At 49.8% G+C, this 21,618-nt stretch overlaps 1 protein-coding gene and 2 long non-coding RNA genes across 4 annotated transcripts in view; 1 reads left to right on the forward strand and 2 right to left on the reverse strand.

The window, feature by feature from the left end:
- Nucleotides 1-897, reverse strand: part of LOC127584594 (uncharacterized) — a 34,802-nt gene extending 33,905 nt beyond the window's left edge. The window contains exon 1 of one of the 2 annotated variants that reach the window (XR_007958407.1): nucleotides 762-897. This is a non-coding gene — a long non-coding RNA (uncharacterized LOC127584594). The remainder of the gene's footprint in view (nucleotides 1-761) is intronic. The other variant, XR_007958406.1, reaches the window with a different exon arrangement.
- Nucleotides 43-6,623, forward strand: LOC127584591 (neurofilament medium polypeptide-like). Its single transcript, XM_052041364.1, has 3 exons — nucleotides 43-1,587; nucleotides 1,672-1,796; nucleotides 3,944-6,623. Exons 1-3 carry the CDS (start codon nucleotides 559-561, stop codon nucleotides 5,523-5,525), a joined length of 2,736 nt encoding a protein of 911 aa, XP_051897324.1. The 5' UTR covers nucleotides 43-558; the 3' UTR covers nucleotides 5,526-6,623.
- Nucleotides 6,624-6,802: 179 nt separating this feature from the next.
- On the reverse strand, nucleotides 6,803-20,583 carry LOC127584593 (uncharacterized). The gene is made up of 3 exons (XR_007958405.1): nucleotides 20,144-20,583; nucleotides 8,200-8,471; nucleotides 6,803-7,564 (listed from the first exon to the last, which is right to left on the reverse strand). It is a non-coding gene; the product is annotated as an uncharacterized LOC127584593 (long non-coding RNA).
- Between the last annotated feature and the right edge of the window lie 1,035 nt (nucleotides 20,584-21,618).

Below are 21,618 nucleotides of genomic sequence, written 5' to 3' on the forward strand. Positions count from 1 at the left end.
TCAGAGGAGAAAACCGCGGGTCGGGCAGCGTCGGTGGAGAGCGCGGAGCCAATGTTCCATGTCCCGGAAAGTTAGCTCTATTTCCACAGACGCTGCCCGACCCGCCGAGAGTTTCTGCATTTCACGTCTCTAGCATCCGCAGTCTCTTTAATTTTGTGTTGAATGTTCCCCATTTGGGGCTCAGCGTACCCTGGGGCCGCAGTCCACGGACCGAGCCGGGCTACGGGGGCTTGGGACCAGCTCTGGAATCTGTCACAATGCAGCCACTGCTCTGGACTGCGGGGATGAGAGCGGACGGTGCCTGTGTCAACATTGGGGCATTTATGCGCTTATTGGGAGTCCTGCCTTTTACAAAGTGTTTTTCCCCGCCGAGATGGCTATATTTAACATTGCCATTTTAAACGCAGAGTCAGAGGGCTGTGTGCGTCACGCACCCCCCAATCCCCCTCCAGAATAGCAAACAGCAGCCGGGACAGCGGACTTTGCGGACTCTGCGCCTCTATATAAGTCGCGGAGCGCACCGGCTCCGCACTCGAGCCGACAGCCCGGAGCAGAAACATGAGCTACAGCTGGGAATCACTGCCCTACCGCAAGGCGCACGCCGAGCCCGCCCGCAACCTGGCTCGGCACCTGGGCTACCCGCTCCCGGTGCCGCGGCCCCACGCCTGGGCCAGAGGCAGCAGCGCCGGATCCTCGGCCAAGCGCGGCGGCCGCGGCCACGGGGCGCTCGGCCACAAGTCTTTGGGCAGCCTGGAACTCACCCTGTCGGCTTCCCTGGACGATGAAGGCAGAGCGGCCGCTCTGAACGAGAAGCAGCTGATGCAGGGTCTCAATGACCGCTTCGCCGGCTACATCGAGAAGGTGCGGCAGCTGGAGAAGCAGAACCGGGCGCTGGAGACGGAGATCGTGCAGCTGAGACAGCGGCAGGCGTCCCCGTCCCGCCTGGCCGCCGCCTTCGAGCCCGAGCTCCGGGAGCTCCGCCAACAGCTGCAGGACATGGAGCGGCAGAAGGTGCAGGTCCAGCTGGAGCGGGAGCGGCTGGCGGACGACCTGCAGCTCCTGACCGGCAAGTGTGATGACGAGGCGAGGCTGCGGGAGGAGCTAGAAGCCAGCGCCCGGCTCTTCAGGAACGACGGAGAAGACAGTCACCGGGTGAGGCTGGAATTGGACAAGAAAGCGCAGGCCCTGGCCGAGGAGCTGATCTTCCTGAAGAGCACTCACCAGGACGAAGTGGCCGACCTCTTCTCGCAGCTGCAGGCGTCCCAGGTCAACCTGGACCTGAAGGACTTGGCCAAACCCGACCTGACGGCGGCTCTGAGGGAGATCCGGGCGCAGATGGAGGGGTACACCAGCGCCAACCTCCAGCACACCGAGGAGTGGTTCCGCTGCAGAGTAGCGGCGCTCAGCGAAGCCGCCGAGATCAACAACGAAGCTCTGCAGAACAGCCGGCAGGAGATCAGCGAGTTCCGCCGGCAGCTGCAGTCCAAGAGCATCGAGCTGGAGACCGTGCGCGGAACCAAGGAGAGCTTGGAGAAACAGCTGAGGGACATCGAGGAGAGACACGACGAGGAGCTGGTGCATTACCAGGTGAGAGCGCGGGCCGCCAGCGCCAATCGTACCCCAATCCTTCACCGGCACTGACCCGTAACTTTCCCATCTTTTGTTTTACAGGACACCATCCAACAGTTGGAAAACGAGCTCAAAAATACAAAGTGGGAAATGTCCCATCACCTGAGGGAATACCAGGACCTCCTGAATGTCAAAATGGCCTTAGACGTAGAGATTGCCTCCTACAGGTAGGTCTGACTGTAACCTCCGGATAGGTGTCACTGTAACCTACAGGTCGGTGTGACGGTCCCCTCTGGGTAGGTGTGACTGTAACCTATGGGTAAGTGTGACTGTAACCTCCTACAGGTCGGTGTGACTGTAACCTACAGGTCGGTGTGACTGTAACGCACAGGTAGGTGTGACTGTGACCTCCAGTGGCTCCTCGCCCCTCAGTCCGGATAGCTGAAGGCCAGTTGCCCCGCGCCAGGTCCGGACACGATCACGGACTGATCACACCACCGACACCAGGCTGTGGGAAAGGCACGCCACCAGCAGCCCCCCCCCCCGAAAGGGTTAAATTATGTGCAGTGTGATTTGTTACTCCGCAAACCTCTGCGTTATTTCCGAAGCTGATTTCAGACCTCAAAGACCAATAGATCGCAGAGGGATGTATTAGAGTCCTTGGTTTAACCCGTTGTTTTCTGTCAAGATTCATCACCCGAGTGTTAAACGGAGCGGCCTCCCCTCCCGCGTTCTATCTCTCACTCCCAGCCGGCGCATCGGCACAGCTCATCAACCCCCCGCCCAATAGCCCCTCTGTTTCCAGTAGAGGTTAACCTGACATCTGCGGAGGTCCTGAATGCGATCCCACCCAGACTGATGGCGATAAGGAAGGGTTAAAGCTGCAGCCCCAGAGACGGGCAGAGACCCAGAGTCTCCCCACAGACTCTGCTTTTTCGGGGACACACGGGCACAACCTGCAGAGACCACTCACCGCGCCGGAGATCTGCGCGGTACCGAACCTCCGTCCTGGGTGAACTGGTAAACCACGTTCCCCCCCCCCCCCCCCAGCACACACACACACACACACACACACACACACACACACACACACACACACACACACACACATCTCTCCAGCCCCCGGGATGTCACCCCCATCCCACGGTGCCAATAACCTCCCCGCACAGGGGAGTCTCCGGCCACAAAGATTAACTGGCGCCGAAATGCTTAAAATTACCGGAGACTGGATTCAATATCTCCGGTGATTCCCTGGTGCCGGGGGTCAGGGTCGGGGGTCGGGGGCCGGGGGTCAGGGCCGGGGGTCGGTGACAGAGGGCGGTGGGTCTCCTGTAGAAGCCGCCCCGACTGTCCGACACTCCGCAAAACCTCGGTAATGGGCTTCAGAAGCCGGGACATAAAACGCGCCGCCTCTCGGGGCCAGAGTTACCTGGAGAGGGCGGGGGTGGGGTCTCGGGGGGGGGGGACACGGAGCCCCCCGCCCGCCCACACCACTGGCGGGGGGGTTGTTCCAACTCCTCCCGGGCCCCGAGTCTCCCGGAAATAAACACACCGACAGACCACCAGCTCCCGTCCGCAGCGTCCCGGGCACCGCTGGAACCCGCGGGGTTCTCAAACCCGACTTCCAGAAACACCCGACGGTCTCCAACCTTTCACTGAAATCAAACTCGCACTGAAGCCAACGTCCCGGGAAACACCTCTCAGGTCTGAGATTTGGGGAAAGTAGCAGAATTCTTCCCACCATCCCCCCCCCCCCACACTTCCCGACCACCGCCCACACTCCTCCCCCACACCCCCCACCCACCCCCTCCGTCCTTCCCTCACCTCTCCCCCACCCAACCCCTCCCTCCTTCCCCCATACCCTACCAGGAGAGGCTGTAATTGGACCCTGATGGAAGTGGGACTGGGGGTCAGATCATCAGCTCCCCACTCCTCACCTTCTACCTCCTCACCTCCTCCCTCCCCCACCTTCTCCCCTACCCCCACCTCCTCCCGTCTCCCCTCACCTTCTCCCTTTCCCCCTCCCCCTCCCTGAGCCCAGAAGAGTTGGGACAAAATGTAAAGCTTTTTACTGGAGACGGGATTGTCCGATGGAACCCGAGCGGCCGCAGCTTGTCACTGGCCACGGCGCACCGGGAGATCTGTGGATTTTTCCCGGAACAGGACCAGGAAATGGCGGGGGGTGGGGTGGGGTGGTGGGGTGAGGGGGGCTCGGGTATTCAGAGTGCCCGGGAGGAGCTGGTCCAGGGCTCAGGGTGCAGGTCCCCTGCTCAATTACCGAGTGGGAAGGGAAGGTTAGGCTGAGGGTTAGTTGGTGGTTGGTTTTACATCACGTTCAACAAACCCGGTGTAACTGTTCTCTCTGCTGTGATAGGAAACTGCTTGAAGGCGAGGAGACGCGGTTCGGGTCCATTGCGGGGACCTTCACTCCTCCTTCCTACACCTACAGACACACTCAGTCCCTGACCCACTCCGTCTACACCCCGACCAAAGCCAAGGGCACCCCCACCAAGGCTGCTCCTCAGTACAAATTTGTGGAGGAAATTATCAGCGAGACAACAAAGGAAGTGGACATGGCGGAGCTGGAAGACTCTGTTCTCAGAGTGATCGCTGAGGGGTCCGGAGGGGCACCTGACGAGGACGGATCAACGAAACTGGAAGAGGGCGAAGAAAAGGACGAGGCGACCACAGCCGAAGCCTCTGATGAAGAGGAGGCCGAGAGGAGCAGTGAAACCAAAGAAGAGGGTGCGGAGGAAGAGGGCACAGAGCGTGAAGAAGGAGAGGGGATTAAAGAATCGGAGACAGAGGAGGAGAGTGATGTGGCGACAAAGTGTGAAGAAGAGCCCAGCGAAGGAAGGGAGACTGAGGAACACGGGGCTGGTGAGACAAAGGAAGACACGGAGGGCGAAGCTGCAGCAAGTGAAGAGGCGGCAGAGGAAGAGAGCGCGGAGACCACAGAGTCCGAAATCCAAGAGACGTCCAAAGCCAACGACAAGGCTGAACAGCGAAGCCCCACAGAAAGGAAAGGCGCCGAAGAGGAACAGTCGGCAGAAAGAAAACCAGATAAAGAAGATACTGTGGGTAAAACAGAGTCTGAAGAGCAAGAAGTAAAAGCCGAGGCTGAAGAGGTGAGCACAAAGGATAAAACTGGGAGTGTGAAGCAAGGAACGAAGGAGGAAGCTCAGGCTGAGCCCGGGGATGCTGAAGAGGAAAGGAGTGGCGAGGAACAGGGCGAGGACCACGGAGCTCAGCGGAAAGAGGAGGGAAAGGGAACGAGCCAGAAGGACTCTGCTGCCGCTGCAGTTACAGGAGGAGGTAAGGACCAAAGACAAGAGGACAAAGTAGAGCAAGAACCGCAGAAGGCAAAAGAGGAGACAAAAGCAGAGGAAAAAGGTGCTCAAGATCCAGCAAAAGAAAGTGAAAACCAGAAAATGAAAGTTCAAACCAACGAAGAAGCAAAGATGCCAGAAACGTCGGGGCAGCCAGAACAATCCAGCAGCCAGACTAAAGAGAAAGCTGAAGACAAAAAACCCGATGTCCCAAGGGAGGAGAAAGGAACCGATCAGCAGAAGGAAGTAGCAGCACAGGGAGAAAAGAAGCCTGAGACAGACAAGAAAGAAAGTGAAGAAAAAACAGAGAAAAGCAGAGAGAAAGTGGAAGGAAAAGTTCCAGGTGACGCTGCCGACGGCAGGAGCACACAGTCTGGAGACAGGAGCCCAGGAGCTGCCAGAAACGGGCTGGACGTCAAGTTGGAGAAGGAGGAAAAGGAAGCTGAAAGTGTCAAGAAAACGACAAAAACCTCCACAGGGGTCAGTCGGAAAATTGCAGAGAAGACCATTGAGAGCAAGGAAGAGATGTCAAAGGTCTCAGTTACCAGCACAGTGACTGAAGTAATTACAAGGGAAGAGAAGATCGCCAGTTCAGATCCAAAAAGTGACAGTAAAGGAAGTCAATGAACCAAAAGGAGGTGTTAATTCCTCAGACAATAAGAAATGCATGTTACATGGTAGAGATGGCACTTCAGAGATTCCAGAACATAGATATGAAATACATGTTTGTCTAACAGGAAGTATGAGAATTTCTCAGGGGAATAATTTCAGATTTAATTTATTGCATGAATAATTGCACAATTAAACATTTGCCATGGGGTGCTTTGACTTTGAGGAATAGTTTTAATGATACTAAACACAACAGAAAAAGTCCTTAATTTTTCTGTTGATTTTAATATATTGAAATACATGCACATTGTGTATTTGGATTCAGACACTTTTGAACTCCTGACAAGCTGTTACACCAGTAGTTGCTACAAATACAGTCAATGAACAAGGAGCTACCAACTTGCCATTCACAAATAAATGCACTTTGTCCAATAAAGTAGATGTGTTTGATGTGATTTATTTATGTGAGACGGTGATAACCTCACTAACCAAACAACATCCATTTCCAACTCAGGCATCGGGCATGTTGGTCTTTGATCATTCCACCCCGGCCACCATGCCTCAGCTCTGAAATTCCTTCCCAAAGCCCTCCTCCTCTGAAACCTCCCCCTTCCAACCAATCTTTCACCTCCTCCTCTCCTACCCCCTCCTGTCTGGGTGTCAGATTTTGTTTGAGAAAACTCCTTGGGAAGGTAGTTACATGAAAAGCACCATGAAAGTGCAATTTGTTGTTGTTTATCTTATTCCAGATGCATGCTGGATATTGTGGGGCCTGGGCTCTGACTTTAACCAACCTGTCTGGTATGAATGGGCGTGAATCCTGGACAACCCCTCACATTTACGCTGTGGAGCTGAGGCAGTTCACACATACACCTGCGCAAAAACATGGCGTTAGTCCAGTTGAGGGTCGCTGATTCACTGCTCATTGGGAGCTGGTTTAACTTCTCTCCCTCGGATGGACAAACACTTGGAGGAAGAGCAGGTGAGGTACCAGGACAGGCTGCAGTTCAGTTTGAGAATGGCTGACAGTCCTTGGCCTCCTCCACTGCCAGGAGAATTGCAAACATGAACTGGAGGAACATCTCTTCATTTTCCATCTTGGAACCTTGCAGCCTAACGGCACGAACATTGAATTCTCCCACTTTAGGTAATCCCCCCCTCCCCCTCAACAATGTTTCTCATCTTCTTCCCTTTCCTAGCCTCCCTCTCTTTTTTCTACCCTTTTTTCCCCTCTCTCTCCTTACCTTTGACCCATCCCCGGTGGGTCTGCTCTCCCCTCCTCCCCCACACCTGCCTATCACTATCTCTTACCTGCATCTACCTATCACCACCCTGTGCCCACCCCGCCTCCCCTCTTTTGTCCACCTATCACTGCTCTGCTTTTCCCTCCTATATATTGGGCTTCCCCTTTTCCTATCTTCAGTCCTGAAGAAGGGTCCTGACCCGAAACGTTGACCGCCTGCTTTTCTCCACAGATGCTGCCTGGCCTGCTGATTTCCTCCAGCATCATGATGTTTTTCATCCAGATTCCAGCATCTGCGGTCTTTTGTTTCTCTGAGAATGGCTGATTACAGATGGTCTCAGCCAGGCCGGCAGGTCTGTGGGGCTGAGGAAGCTGGGGTGGGATAGAGACTCCAGTGATCAGTACAACACCTTCACCCAGACCCTCAGGGTCCTACCTGAGAAAGTACAAAATGCCCCTCAACATTAGAAAGAACATTTCTCCTTCCTCTTTAAGGCCAGGATCCTGGAAAGGATTAGTAGATCCCACATTCAACAACCAACCTCTCAAAGCAGGTCTCATGTAATCACACAACAGATCCAAACCTGAAGCCTCACACTGATCCTGGGAGAAATACACATCAGGACAATGATATTCCTCTCAAACGTTGTTCCTCTCTGGAAAATGATAAATGTGGTGCTAATTCCTGACTAAGGATGTTCCAGATCTTCCAGTGTGCTTGCTTGAAGCAACCAGCAGATAGTTCATTAGATCCAAAATTGCAAGATTTCCACAGCATCACTGATGAAGAAGATGCCCGAGAACCAGGGGGTGCCTGCAACAACAAAATCAACAGCTGCCCAAAAGGGAGACATTAGCCAGGCTTAACAGGAGCTGATCACAGAGGGGCCAAGTTCACAGAGAGGCCAAGTTCACAGAGGGAAAGCTTCAAGGGGTTAACATAGAGAATTCAAAAACACAGGTGGGCAGAAAGGAGGGGGTTTACATGTGAGGGAGATGCAACAGTGTGTGTAGGGCCTGGAGGGAGTTACAGAGGAGTGGGAGGGTGCAGGGACTGGGGGGGGGGGGGTTACAGAGGGGTGGGAGGGTGTAGGGATTGGTGGGGGGTACAGTGAGGGGGGTATAGGGGCTGGAGGGGGTTACAGAGGGGGGAGGGTGTAGAGCTGGAAGCAGTTGCAGAGAGGGGGTGTAGGGGCTTGAGGGGTTACAGAGAAAGGAGGGTGTAGGGGCTTGAGGGGTGGGGTCACAGAGAGGGGGAAGTCTGTAGGGCCAGAGGGGGTTACAGAGATGGGAAAGATGTAGCTGGAGAGGTTGCAGAGACAGGGAGGGGTGTAGGGGCTGGAGGGGGTTACAGAAAGGTGGGTGTAGGGCTGGAAGGCAGAGATGCAAACCAATAACCCTGAAGGGATTTAAACAGCAGGATATAACTTTGACCTGTTGGGAGCTCACCAGTGAGTTGATCATCGATCACGAGGAGACCAGGCTGCCAATGGAGAACCTTGTTCAGTTCAGTTTCTGCCTTCAGATACTTCCATAGACCATCATGGAAAACACTGGGCTTGGTCTCACTTTCCTTCATTGTTCCACGAGTCCAAGCCCCGGATTACTGGAACAACATGAAGGAGGGAATACCTTCTGCAGGACTGCAGCAGCTCACCTCCACCTTCTCAAGGACGGGGAAGGATGGGCAATAAATGCCAGTCAGCAGCAATACCTAGATTCTGCAAATAAATATGAATAAAAATTCCCAGAAAAACTGCAATTCCCACAACTTTTTGGATTTAGTTATCACTCCCTATTCAAGGAATGAGGGAGTTGATTTATTGTCTGGAATTCAACAGATAAGCTGCAAAACACCTTAAACATTGCAAGGTTTCCCACTGCAAGGAGTATTCCTGACCAATGTTAAGGACATTAAAGCAAATGACCAGAGGCTGTTCAAGGACAGGAGTTTAAAGATAAAATAGTTATTTATTAGTCACATGTACATCGGAACACACAGTGAAATGCGTCTTTGTGCATTACTGAGAATGTGCTGGGGGCAGCCCGCAAGTGTCGCCACACTTCCAGCACCAACATAGCACGCCCACAACTTCCTTACCCGTACACCTTTGGAATGTGGGAGGAAACGGAGCACCCGGAGGAAACCCACGCAGACACGGGGAGAACGTACAAACTCCTTACAGACAGTGGCCGGAATTGAACCTGGGTCGCTGGCGTGGTAATGGTGTGGAATAAAGAGGGATTTTTTCAGCCACCTGATTTGAACAACCCAGAATTTTGCTTTGTTGCTCTCAGGCCTCCCTGGGTCCACTGGATATAACCCCTGCCTTATCCCGCAAAATACCAGTAAATTTTTCCAGAAGAACCAGACTCCCTGTTACTTTCCTGCTCTCCTTGGTTTTACCACATTACAGTTTAGAACCAGGAGCAAGAATTGGTCACCTGAGCCCTTCAGCCTGAGCTTGAGCCTGTGGCTCACTGGTCACTCCTCAGTCAATCCCCAGTGTCCAGACACCAGCACCTTCAGTTTTGAATAAACTGAGCATCTGTACCCTGTGAAGTACAGAATCCCAGTCAGTCATCGTCCTCCTAGTTAAGACATTTCTCCTCATAATCCACAACAGCTTCTTCCCCTCTGCCACCAGATTTCTGAACGGTCCATGAACCCACAAAACACTAACTCGTTATTCCTTTTTTTTTGCACTATTTATTTATTTTTGTAGTTTATAGATTTTTATGTCTTGCACTGTACTGCTGCTGCAAAACAACAAATTTCACATCATACGTCAGTGATGATAAACCTGACTCTGATTCTGATCCCTGCCTCCCTGGCCAGGGAAACATGATCCCATCCATCCCAGCAAATCCACTCAGAACCGTGCGTCTCAATGGAATCATCTCCCTTCCCTCAGTGCGTACAATCTATCTTGAACTTAATTGTGCTTTCTGTTCCTGAGTTTGACTTCTCTTTACAAAGACTTAACTAACGTTTAGCATCCCTTCAAGTCATTCCCTCGTTCAGGAAACTGGCAACCTGCAGCTCCATCTACTGGTCAGAGCCTCCTAGAATTCCTGAGGCAAGATCCCCTCGGTTAGTTCTGACTGTCGTGAGCTGAATAAACACACAAGCAGCATGTTTAACTACATTGTCCTTCCTGATGTGGGATATCAGATTAAACTTCAAACATGACCCAAGGGAAGCTCTGGTGTGATGTCTGGGCCGTGTCCAACAGGATAAAATACTGGAACACCGCCAGGGTTTCAAAGGAACTCCACAGCTGAAAACTTGTTTTGATAGCACCCTTCCTTGCTAAATCTTTTTTTAATGACTATCAGATGCCCTCCTGGTTGTCCTGATTTACTCATGAATACACAGACAGTATCTCTCCCTGACTGAACAACTACACAATTAATGAGAAAGGCTCCTTTCCATCAGAGTTTTAAGAACAAACCTTGCAGTTATCAAGTTTTAAGTTCACACCATCAGATGACCTGCTCTGCATCATCACACACATTACTTCCAGTGAATGCTGAGTGAGAACACAGGAGATGGGAGCAGGAGTTGTCACACACTCCCTTTGACCGGTTCAGTAGCCTCATGGCAGACCTGACCTTGGCTCCACTCTGATGCCCATTTCCCCACAATCCCACAGTCCAAAAATGTGAGTCCAGAACATACTCCAGGTTTGAATTTCCAAAATAAAACAGCCCTGAAAACCAACAGAAAATAATTTGTTATTTTCTCCACCAATAAAACTCTAGTCCAGAAATAAGACCTATTTACGCACAAACTTTGCAAGTGAGCACTTTCGGGTGAGGTCACACCTATTGGGACGTTGCCCCAGACACACCGTACACACTGCCCTCGGTGTAGCTGACAGTTACGCAGTGTCAGTCACGCACTGAGTGATGTCACATGTTGGACGCTGCACATTTCCCCCACTGCCGCCAGGCACTGGATCTTTGGAGAGTGACCTACGACCTTCACCATTCCCTCATGGAGAAACCAGGAACTGGGACTGGGAATGATGTGGCAGTGAAAGGGTTTGTATTGACACATCGATGTCCTGCACTCAGCACCTGCCAGCTGGAGGCTTCAATAGTCAGCACTGTGGAGATCCACTCACCTCCGGTCCCCTCCCTGATCACCTCCCTGGTACAGGTTCTGAGCTGCGACCTCTTCCCCTTCATCAGCCCACACTTGGCCATGGAGTAGAGCCACTCCTGGCTCAGATCAGTGTGATCACAGATCGGTGTGACCACAGATTGGTGTGACACACAGATCGGTGTGACTACATGGCTGTGTTGGTGTAAATCTGATGGTGCTCAGCACTGATGCAGAGCAGATTGTGTTTGATGTCAGAACAGATGGCACTTGGCATTCGTGTAAATCAGATTTGTTTGGTGATGCTGTGAATTGGTGCAGAGCACGAGTAGTTCGGCAGCATCAGGGCCCACGTGACTCACACATTGTGGAAATTGTCCTCCAGGTAGAATGTTGCTTCAGTTTGTCGCAGTCTGGGAAATAGATTTAGTTTTTTTTCTAATGAGCTGTGATTCAAAGCAGCTGTGGTTATTTAGACCTCTGCGGTATTTTTAAAGAACTGTCCAAGTTAGCTTAAGTGTTGATGTCATTTTCACTCACTTGACATTTCCCTTCTAACCAGAGCACGGACACATCAGGAGAAAGCTCATTCCTTGACCTGCGCTGTCACCTCTATCGCTGGCTGAAGAATCCAAGGATGAGCCCTTCTTACTTCTCACCTGGAGGTGGTCCCTGTGAATGGGTAGATTCTGTGAGCTGTTTCCCTAATAGGTAAATGGAGAACCAGGAGACCTAGTGTAGTCACTGGTTAGAAGGTCGACCAGTTGTGATGGAGATGAGGAGGAATTTCCTCTCCCTGAAGATGATGAATCTTCACAGTTTTCTACCCCAGGGTCATTAGTGAGGGCTTGAAGATTTTATCCTCAGCTCAGGGCACAGAGTTACTTGTTTATTGTCATTCTCTGGCAAATTCAGGTATTTTCAGGCAAACGTCCAGACTCCACTAACTTGTAACGAAGTGAGTGATGAAAGCTGTGAGCTTGGTGTGGATGCCAACCACCTGCCCTGGGTGTTACTGACTGGGGTTCAGCCCCACACCACCTGTCAATACCTACTGCCATCTCCACTGGCAGGTGTGATTGGTCAGTGATCTGTGCACTGCGTCAGCATTTTAAAAGCTGCCTTATTAAAGCAAAGTCTGTACAAAACATTTTGCCAACTCACACTGAAACCCAGGGTCTGCAGCATCAGTGCCCATTTGGATCTCTCAACAGTTGACATTGGGCAGAGGAGAGCGCGGAGCTCCCGGCCGCCAGGATAGTGTGGCTGAGCAGGGGCAGAGAGACCGGTCTCCCCGTGACAGTACCAGACCAGAGGCAGGAGCACTTGTCATGGAGCTGAGTTTATGGCAGAGGTGGTGATCACACTGATCTCCCGCACCACCCCACAGTGGTCTGCTCCAATCTGGTTCACACCAAGTGCAGCCTGATTTACACCAATATTCAGCATCATCTGTTGTACACCAGCATCACACACACCTGGATATACCCCAACACCAAGCACCTGCCTTACACCAACACAGAACACACCTGCTTTCTGCCAATGAAAATACAAGCAGTTTTATACCAACATTGTGCATCATGAATTGTACCCCAATACTGAGCATCTTCTGTTTAATCACCAGGGTCATTCTCGGACATATTTACCCCCAAGCCAAGCAAGGCGATAAGAAGGCAAATGACTGAAACAGTCAAAATTTAAAGTGTGCTTCAAAGGAGGAAGGAGTCCAGATGTGGAGGGGTCTAGGAGTGAATTAATGGCCTCTGCAGCTGCAGGTACAACATTCGGAGGTGGAGAGAGTAACTCTGAGACTTCAAAGGATTCCAAACCATCGTCCTCTCCGCAGAAAATACAAGATGCAGTTTTCCTGCATTTCTATTGAAATAATGGACTGGAGGAACCTACAGCAGAGCTTGTGTGGTCAGAGTTCACCCTCAGGTTAACTGTAGCACCTGGCACCCATTCCAACAGCTGGGTGACCAATGGAAGGAATCATGGCCCCTGGAGTAGAACCCTCCCAGGTATCCCACCAGTTCTGACCACCTCGGTGTCAAGTTAGCAGTTTGTTTTCTTGTAGACTAACTTCTTGCTAACTGTTTTGACATAACTGTCAGCATAACTGGATTCTTGCAATTCTATAGGCTAATAGTGTAACAGGTGCTGTTAACTACAAGAAAATCCCCAAACCTCAGCTGATCTTGCTGCCATTGACCTGTGGGTTTGTCTGTCACTGTCAGAACTGAAAGTCTGTCCGGGGGGGTGGGGGGGGGGGTGGGAAGGAACATCTGACTGCGGTTGTAGTATGGGACCTTTTGTGTAGATTTTACCAATCCCTCAAAAGCTGCTTGCACAGCTGAGCAATGACTGCAGTGCTGACACCTGCATTTTTAAATAATTTGGAACTTTAATTTCTGCACTTTAGGTCTGTGAAATATGAAGTTTTGCTGCCCAAGTCCTGAATTTGGCTGTGAAACCAGTATGGCATCTTTCTTTTCACTCAGGTCTGTGAAGATGGTCATTGTTGAGAAGGTGGATCACTCCGGCCCCAGACATCTCTGCAGGACACTGTCTGAGACTCAGCCATCCTCCACTGCCTCATCACTCACCTCCTTCCACCAGCAGGTCAGCGATAGGGACATTCAGCCCGGGCAATGAGGCAGTCCTTGCCGCTCACTGCGAGACCTCAGCTCTCAAACACAGCCTTTTTCTGGCTTCTGTTCTTCAGAATCTGGACGTCACTGGCAAGGCCAGCACTTATTACTTGTCCCTCATTGCCCCTTGAAAGGATGGTGAACACTGAGCTCTCCCAGTTCTGAGGGCAGTTTAAGAGTCGACCACAGGGACTGACAACCCCAAGTGCAGTCGCTTTTACAGGAACACTGTGGCCAGCTGGTCTCACAGCTCCAACGACCCAGGTTCAATCCCAACCTCAGACGCTGCCTGTGTGGAGTTTGTACATTCTCCCTGTGACTGTGGGGTGCTCTGGTTTCCTCCCACATTTCAAAGACATGACTGGTGGTAGGTTAATTTCTCACTTTACCTTGCCCCAGTGTGAGCAAGTGGTAGAATCTGGGGGGAGTTGATGAGAATGTGAAGAAACTAAGATAGGATTGGTGTTTGATGGTCAGCAGGGAGTCAGTGGGCTGAAGGGCCTGTTTTCATGCTCAATCACTCTATGACCAGGTGCAGTTTGTTTTACACCAACATTGAGTGTCATCTGTTTTATATGATTGCTCAGAGCATTCTATCTTACACCAGCGCCAAGTGTGAATTCAATGACACCCGCACCAAGCACTGATTTGCAAAAACACTGAGCACAATCTGCTTCACAATCTGAATTACACCATCGTTCAGCTCAATCTCACTTACACCAATGTTGTGCAATTGTACTTACACCAGTGCCAAACACAAGGTGCTTTACTTCAATACCTGGCACAATCAGAGTCACACCAACAACCAGAATATTCTGTTACACATCAAAGCCAAATGTGACTGGACTTACACCAACACTGTGTCATTATCTGTACACCAAACACCATCCCTGCTGTACACCAGCGCTGATTGGCTGGGTGTTGGCATGAACCAGGTTGCAATCTGATATACCCCAGTTGCTGGGCACAGTTGGAGTCACCTGCTCTACGCCGACAATGCGACCTAATGTAAACACTGCCTCTGTGGTGGTGAGCTGCTGCAACGAGCAGCATCAGTGGGCACAAGTTGGGCTTCAGTTTGCTCCGGGTGAGCCGCGTCAGGGAAACTCCTCGCTGGTGAAAAACAGAACGTTGGGGTTCACCCTATGGTTACCCCAGGGACTCCGTGGCTGATTTTGCTTTTCTTCACTTGGTGATATTTATTTTGGTTTTAATTTTTAATGACTATTTTGTGTTTAGGTCAGTATTTGGTGCATTTGTCCACAGCAGACTTGGCTGCACCAGCTCAGCTTTGAGCGCTCTCGGCCAATCACTAGGTGAAGTAGCAGAGATCGCTGCTATCCGGAGGCAAAAAACTGAAACCACACAACACCTCATTGTAATTTAAATTGTCTCTTCCTTTACAACAGATTTTAAATATGATAAATGCAACGTAAATATCAAAAACGCAAAGTAGATGCCATGGCCAAGAAAGCTCACCAGCGCCTCTACTTCCTCAGGAGGCTAAAGAAATTTGGTTTGGCCCCTTTGACTCTCACCAACTTTTACCAATGCACCATAGAAAGCATCATATCTGGATGTATCACAGCTTGGTACGGCAACTGCTCTGCCCAGGACCGCAAGAAACTGCAGAGAGTTGTGGACACAGCCCAGCACATCATGGACACCAGCCTCCCCTCCTTGGACTCTGTCTTTACTTCTCATTGTCTTGGTGAAGCAGCCAGCATAATCAAAGACCCCACCCACCCTGGACATTCTCTCTTCTCTCCTCTTCCATCGGGTAGAAGATACAGAAGTCTGAGGGCACAGACCACCAGACTTAAGGACAGCTTCTACCCCACTGTGATAAGACTATTGAATGGTTCCCTTATACAATGAGATGGACTATGACCTCCCGATCTGCCTTGTTGTGACCTTGCACCTTATTGCACTGCACTTTCTCTGTAGCTGTGACACTTTGTACTGTTATTGTTTTTACCTGTACTACATCAATGCACTCTGTACTAACTCAATGTAACTGCACTGTGTAATGAATTGACCTGTACGATCGGTTTGTAAGACAAGCTTTTCACTGTACCTCGGTACACGTGACAATAATAAACTAATACCAATACCAACAATTTAATTAAAACCACTCCGATTGAGCCACAATTAACCTTTGATTCTCTTCAACCGGACGTCAGCGCTGAGGTCAAGTGAGTGGCTCATTGTCTAATTATTTGATCATTTAATCTCAAAACAGTTGAACTGGAAGGAAATTCCAGCCCTCCCATTAACGTGTGACCTGCTGACGATAACTCCGAAGGTTCCATGCCCTGAAGCCACATTTGCCGGTGGTACGAAGCTGGGTGTGAGTTCTGCGGAGGACGCAGGGAGGCCGAGGAGCAGCAGAGGGGGAGCAGTGCGGGAAGGTGAGCTCGCAAGGAAGAATTAAAATGTAAATTATTATCTAAATGGAGCGAGACTACAAGATGTTGCGGTACAAAGGGAAGTTCGAGAGAATCGTGGACAAGCTGAATCTTCCCCGACGCCGAAGAAAGTGGATCCGCTGATGCGCTTCATTGTGGAGGCAGCAGGAGAGCAGGTGGATGCCGGGGGACCTGGAGCTGTCGACCACCTCCACAGCAGCTGCTGATGAGGACAGGGCTGTCCCTGTTCCCAGCCCTCCCCCAGCCCCCAGCTCCCAACCCCACACACCCCCAGCCCACACCCCCCAAAACTGAGGCTGAGACCAGGTCCCGGACATCTCCACTTCCTGCACATCCAAGGGCCTATCTAAAAGCCTCTTGAACCCCTCTGTCGTACCTGCCCCCAACACCCACACCCGGCAGCACATTCCAGGCACCCACCACTCTCTGTGTGAAAAAAAACTTGCCCCGCACGTCTCCTTCGAACATCCCCCCCTCACCTTAAATGCATGCCCTCTGGTATCAGACATTTCGACCCTGGGAAAAAGATCCCGGCTGTCTGCTCTATCTGTGCCTCTCAAAATCTTATAAACCTTCTACCAGGTCTCCCCTCGGCCTCTGCCGCTCCAGAGAAAACAACCCAAGTTTTTCCAACCTGTCCTTGTGCAAACATTCGCCACTGACTCACTGATCCTCTCCCTCCACAGCACCCTCAGTTTTTGACTTCTGAAGTCACTCTTTCAAACCATGCTGGTACAGAGAGGGAGAGGGGGGAAGGAGGGAGGGAAAGAGAGGGGGGAAGGAGGGAGGGAGAGGGGGGAAGGAGGGAGGGAGGGAGAGGGGGGAAGGAGGGATGGAGAGGGGGAAAGGAGGGAGGGAGAGGGGGGGAGGAGGGAGGGAGAGGGGTGATCAGGAAAGGGAGCACGAGAGAGAATGAAAGAGAGCAGGAGAGAAAGAGTGTGACAGAGAGCGAGAGATGAGAAAGTACCAAGACAGTGAGAATGAGACAGAGCTAGAAAGAAAAGAGAGAAAGTGAGAGAGCGTCAGCAAGAGTGAGAGCGGGAGGGAGCAGGAGAAAGAGTGAACAAGAGAGGGGGAGAGGGAGTCGAAACAAAAGATACAGACAGAACAGAGAGGAACACACAAACACACAGAGACATGCAAGGAGAGACAAAAGCAGAGAGGGAGGTGGGGGGGGTGGGGGGCATCAGCGGTAGGAGCAGGCAGTGACCACATGGACTCCCCTAGCCAGCTCTGCCACTCGATGAAACGGCAGCTGATCCGAGTGCTGGTCTCAGCTCCACCTCCCTGCCTGATCTCCATGGCCCTCGATTTCTGTCATCCCAGATCTATCGATCTGAGCCTGCAGTAGTGTATGACTCAGCAACCTCAGCACTCTGAGCCAAGGAGTTCCAGGGATTCGCAGTCAGCTGGGAGAATTCCTGCGCATCTCTGAGGGTCACCTCTTACCCTGAGACTACACCCCATGTCTGATGCACACAAACATAGAGAATGGAGAAAAAGAGATACAGACTCAGACAGAATTTATAGAAAAGCCAATTAGTAAAGTGGGATGAAATTTAAAAAAGGCAAAGAGAGATATATAGCGAGAGACAGAGACAATTACTTACATCCAACATCAGAAACAGAAGTAAAGTGGATTTTAAATGTCAGACTTTACCTTCATGCCCTACCTCATAAGAATTCTACAATGCAAAGCAAATTAAAAACACACTAAACTTGTGTGAAATGAGGGAAAGGTCCAGAGATGGTGAGTGAGGTCTGGGACCATCGATGTACATAATGACCATCTTATCACAAACTAATGGTTTGCCCGCAAAGCCCGAGGGAGCTTCTAAACACCAAGTGTCTCATTTACAGGTTCCCTCTGCACTACAATCCTGTCCTGCTGCAACATGCATTTGCTGATTTAGTTGTACAACAATATCTTTTTTCTTTGTCATCAGAAATAAATACTGCAAGCAAGTGAATAGATAACTTATAACTGTGAAAGTCTGGGGGCCTGACAGATATTGATCATTTCCAATTTGGTTCACTTTGAGGTTTTCTGTCCAGTCTCCAAACTCAGCACTAAAGTGAAGCATCAAAAGCTTCAACAGAAACATTTAGCCATGATGTGAATCTATTCCACAGTAAATTGTTCAACTTTTTAATACCAAACTATTATTGCATGTCAATAAACAAGTGTATATTTAGTTCCTTATCATTCCAATTTATTCACTAATACTCATCCAAACAGAGTGAACAAAGGCAGTTTCGAGTGGACATACATTGAGGGAAGGCTAGGGTGACACTTTCCCTTCCCCGAAGGAGGTCAGTGAGCCACATTTTATAACGATCCAGTGGTTTCAGGATTCATGGTCTGTGTTACTGATGCAATCTTTTTATTCCAGCTTTATTCTGTTTACTGGATCTAGCTAATCCGGGTGCCATGGCAGGATTTGAACTCACATCACTGAATGTCAGACCAAGCACCCGATCCCTCATCCACTGAAGTAACCATGGTCCGAGCCTGACCCTAACTGTGCTGCACCCTCTGAGCTACAAGATGAACAACGAACCTTAACCGTGCTGAAACAAATGACAAAATAAAACACCCAGACAGTGCTGCACCTTCCCTGTTGGTGGGAATTGCCTTAGAAATTTTGTGTCCTGATAAGAATTTATTAGATGTAATTTTTAATTTGGAACCCTTTCAGGATGGCTCAATATCTAATATTTATGACAGGTTACTAGGAATGAGTAAGGTGCCACTAGATAAAATTAAAAATGCTTGGGAACAAGATTTGCAGATGTCAATTTCCGAGGAAACTTGGAATGAAATTTTCAAGTTGGTTAATACTTCGTCATTATGTGCCCGTCATTCTCTCCTTCAATTTAAAGTGATCCATAGAGCTCACATGTCTAAAGATAAACTATCCTGTTTTTATTCTGATATATCTCCTGACTGTGATAAATGCAATAACGGAGAGGCTTCCTTAATTCACATGTTTTGGACATGTCAGAATCTTAAAAAATATTGGACAGAGGTCTTTCATACTTTTTCTGTACTTTTTAAAATAAATTTTAAACTTAATCCTTTGACTGCACTATTTGGGATTGTTGGAGAAAAAGATATAACTTTGAAGGCTTCTGATTTACACGTTCTGGCTTTTATTTCTCTTATAGCCAGGAGACCAGTATTGTTTAAATGGAAGGAAACTGCTCCGCCTATGCATGTTCAATGGTTACGGGATGTTATGTCATACTTTACTCTAGAGAAGATTCGCTGTTCAGTTTTTGAATCTAACCTAGACTTTCAAACCCTGTGGGGACCATTTTTGAATTATTTTCAAAATCTCTGATTTGGGGACTAAAACTTTTATGTTTTTCAAGGTTTTTCCTTGCTGTTTCTTCTATCTAACAGCTTCGGGTTTTGGTAGTGGGGGTAGTTTTTTTTTGTAATAAAATATTTCAATTTTTTTCTTCCTTTATTAACTAACTACTAAATGTGATTATTGATTTAGAGTATTGTAATCCTAAGCACAACTTAACACAATGTATTCGGTAGTATTTTTACTCTCTTTCTTGATGCATGTACTCTGTATTTTTTTTCATGGATTTAATAAAAATATTGTAGAAAGAAAGAAATTTACGCTGCATATATGCGCACATACACACACTTTCACAGATGCACACACACAGAAGCACACACACACACACACACAGTCAAATGTTCCGCACATATGTGTAAATGTTCTGGGCGTACATGCTAATGCTCTGCACATGGGCACACACACGATGCGGTCAAAACTACCAACTATAATTTATTAGAATCAGAGGCCCAGAGAGATACAGAAACTGGCTCTTCAGCCCATCAAGTCCTTATTAACCATCAGTCCCCCACTGTAACACAAGTCCTACCCCTTTCCCCTCCCTCCCCCTCAATCCTTCCCCCTCCCCCCAGATTCTAGCACTCACCTGCACACCATGAACAATTTACAGCGGCCAATTATCCCACCAACCCGCACGTCTTTGTAATGTGGGAAGAAAACAGAGCGCCTGGGGAAACCCACGCAGTCACAGGGAGAACGTGCAAACTCCACACAGACAGAACTGGTGGTCAGGATTGAACCTGGTCTCTGGAGCTGCGAGGCAGCGGCTCTACTGAGTGCATCTATGTAACTTTGTTCGACAGAAACAAGGATACATTTTGGATTACTTACCTTCCACATATAACTCATCTTTTGAGTCTGATGTAACAAATGCTCCTTCCAATTTTTTAATCCTTTTCTGCTGTGTTTATACCTGTTTTAACAGCTTGTAACATGAACAGTGCAGACCAAGAGATGTTCATTTGTTTTCATTTTGGATGGTGCCGGCAGTTGAAGGGAGGTGAAAAGAGGAACAAAAGCTTTTGTTTGTTTGCAGTTCCAGCCTTTCGCAACGTTGGTCAGAAGTTAATTTCGTCACAACAGCGACGTACAGACGAGGAGGAGCCGAGGAAGAAGGGCAGTCCTCTCATGCAGTCTGCAGTCTGCTGCACTGTGCCCTGCCTGTAGCACACATCTATCTCCCGCAGCCCATTTCCCTCCACACACTAACCTCATACAAGTCCGTGGTGGGTCTTAGAAATTTCGATTGACCCAGATCAGCTGGAGCGGGCTATCCGACCTTTCACTTCCCTCACCAGAGCAACTGAATCAGGTATCCACAAGCCTCGGACAACACTGACACACACCCCGCCTGACCAAGGACTAGAACAAACTGTCCCGCTTCCTTACTGTAGAGGAAGGACATCTTCCACACGGGAACATCACGTCGCTCTTGTGCTTCCTCTCCCTGGGACCTCAGTTGGAGAATCTTTAAAACTCCTGCAACTGGACGTGGACCTGCTGCAGTGCATGGTGCCTGGACAAAGCTCCCGGCGTTCCTTTTTACACCGCCCCGATGTATTCCACGCTTACATTTCATTTACAGGGTTTATGAGTGAGTGAGGTTTGAGTCTAACAGTGGTGTTTGATTCATTAACACTGGTAGTAGATACGTTCACACATCAGCTGGATGGAAGCACTGGGATCATGTCACGTAGACCAGAGGTTGCCTGTTAACGGTGCAGAACGGCCGGGGCCGGCTCCTCCAGCTACCCGCAACGTATCGAGGTGTCACCTTCTCTGTACAAGAGCCCTGAATGTACAGATCAATCTCTCTGGCTCTGTCCGACCCGGTGTGTAGGCCCAGTTTGTATTCCCAGAGCAAGTGTCAGCGGACGCACATCTTCCTGAGACAAAGCAGAAACATTATCAATAGCATCAAATACCTGAATTTATTAGAGTCATAGAGTCACAGAGCAATACAGCATGGATACAGGCCCTTCGGCCCAACCAGTCCATGCCGACCACGGTGCCCACCCAGCTAGTCCCAATTTCCTGCGTTCTGCCCATATCCCTCCAAGTCCCGCCCCTCCATGTACCTCTCCAAGTGTTTCTTAAATGACACTGTTGTCTCTGCCTCACCCGCTTCCTCTGGCAGCTCGTTCCATAGACTCACCACCCTCTGTGTGAAAAAGTTGCCCCTCAGGTCCCTTTTAAATCTTTCCCCTCTCACCCTAAACCTATGCCCTGTAGTTTTGGACTCCCCTCCCCTGGGGAAAAGACTGTTACCGTCCACCTTATCTCTGCCTCTCATAATTTTAAACATT

The sequence above is a fragment of the Pristis pectinata genome, chromosome 30, assembly GCF_009764475.1.
Source record: "Pristis pectinata isolate sPriPec2 chromosome 30, sPriPec2.1.pri, whole genome shotgun sequence".
NCBI classification, from domain to species: Eukaryota; Metazoa; Chordata; class Chondrichthyes; order Rhinopristiformes; family Pristidae; genus Pristis; species Pristis pectinata.

Bases quoted from the DNA above. Each gene is read 5' to 3' on its own strand.
- LOC127584591 (XM_052041364.1), top strand. From the start codon at position 559: ATGAGCTACAGCTGGGAATCACTGCCCTACCGCAAGGCGCACGCCGAG. The intron at 1,588-1,671 runs GTGAGAGCGCGG...TTTGTTTTACAG, and splicing joins AGGAGCTGGTGCATTACCAG to GACACCATCCAACAGTTGGA. The intron at 1,797-3,943 runs GTAGGTCTGACT...CTGCTGTGATAG, and splicing joins GTAGAGATTGCCTCCTACAG to GAAACTGCTTGAAGGCGAGG.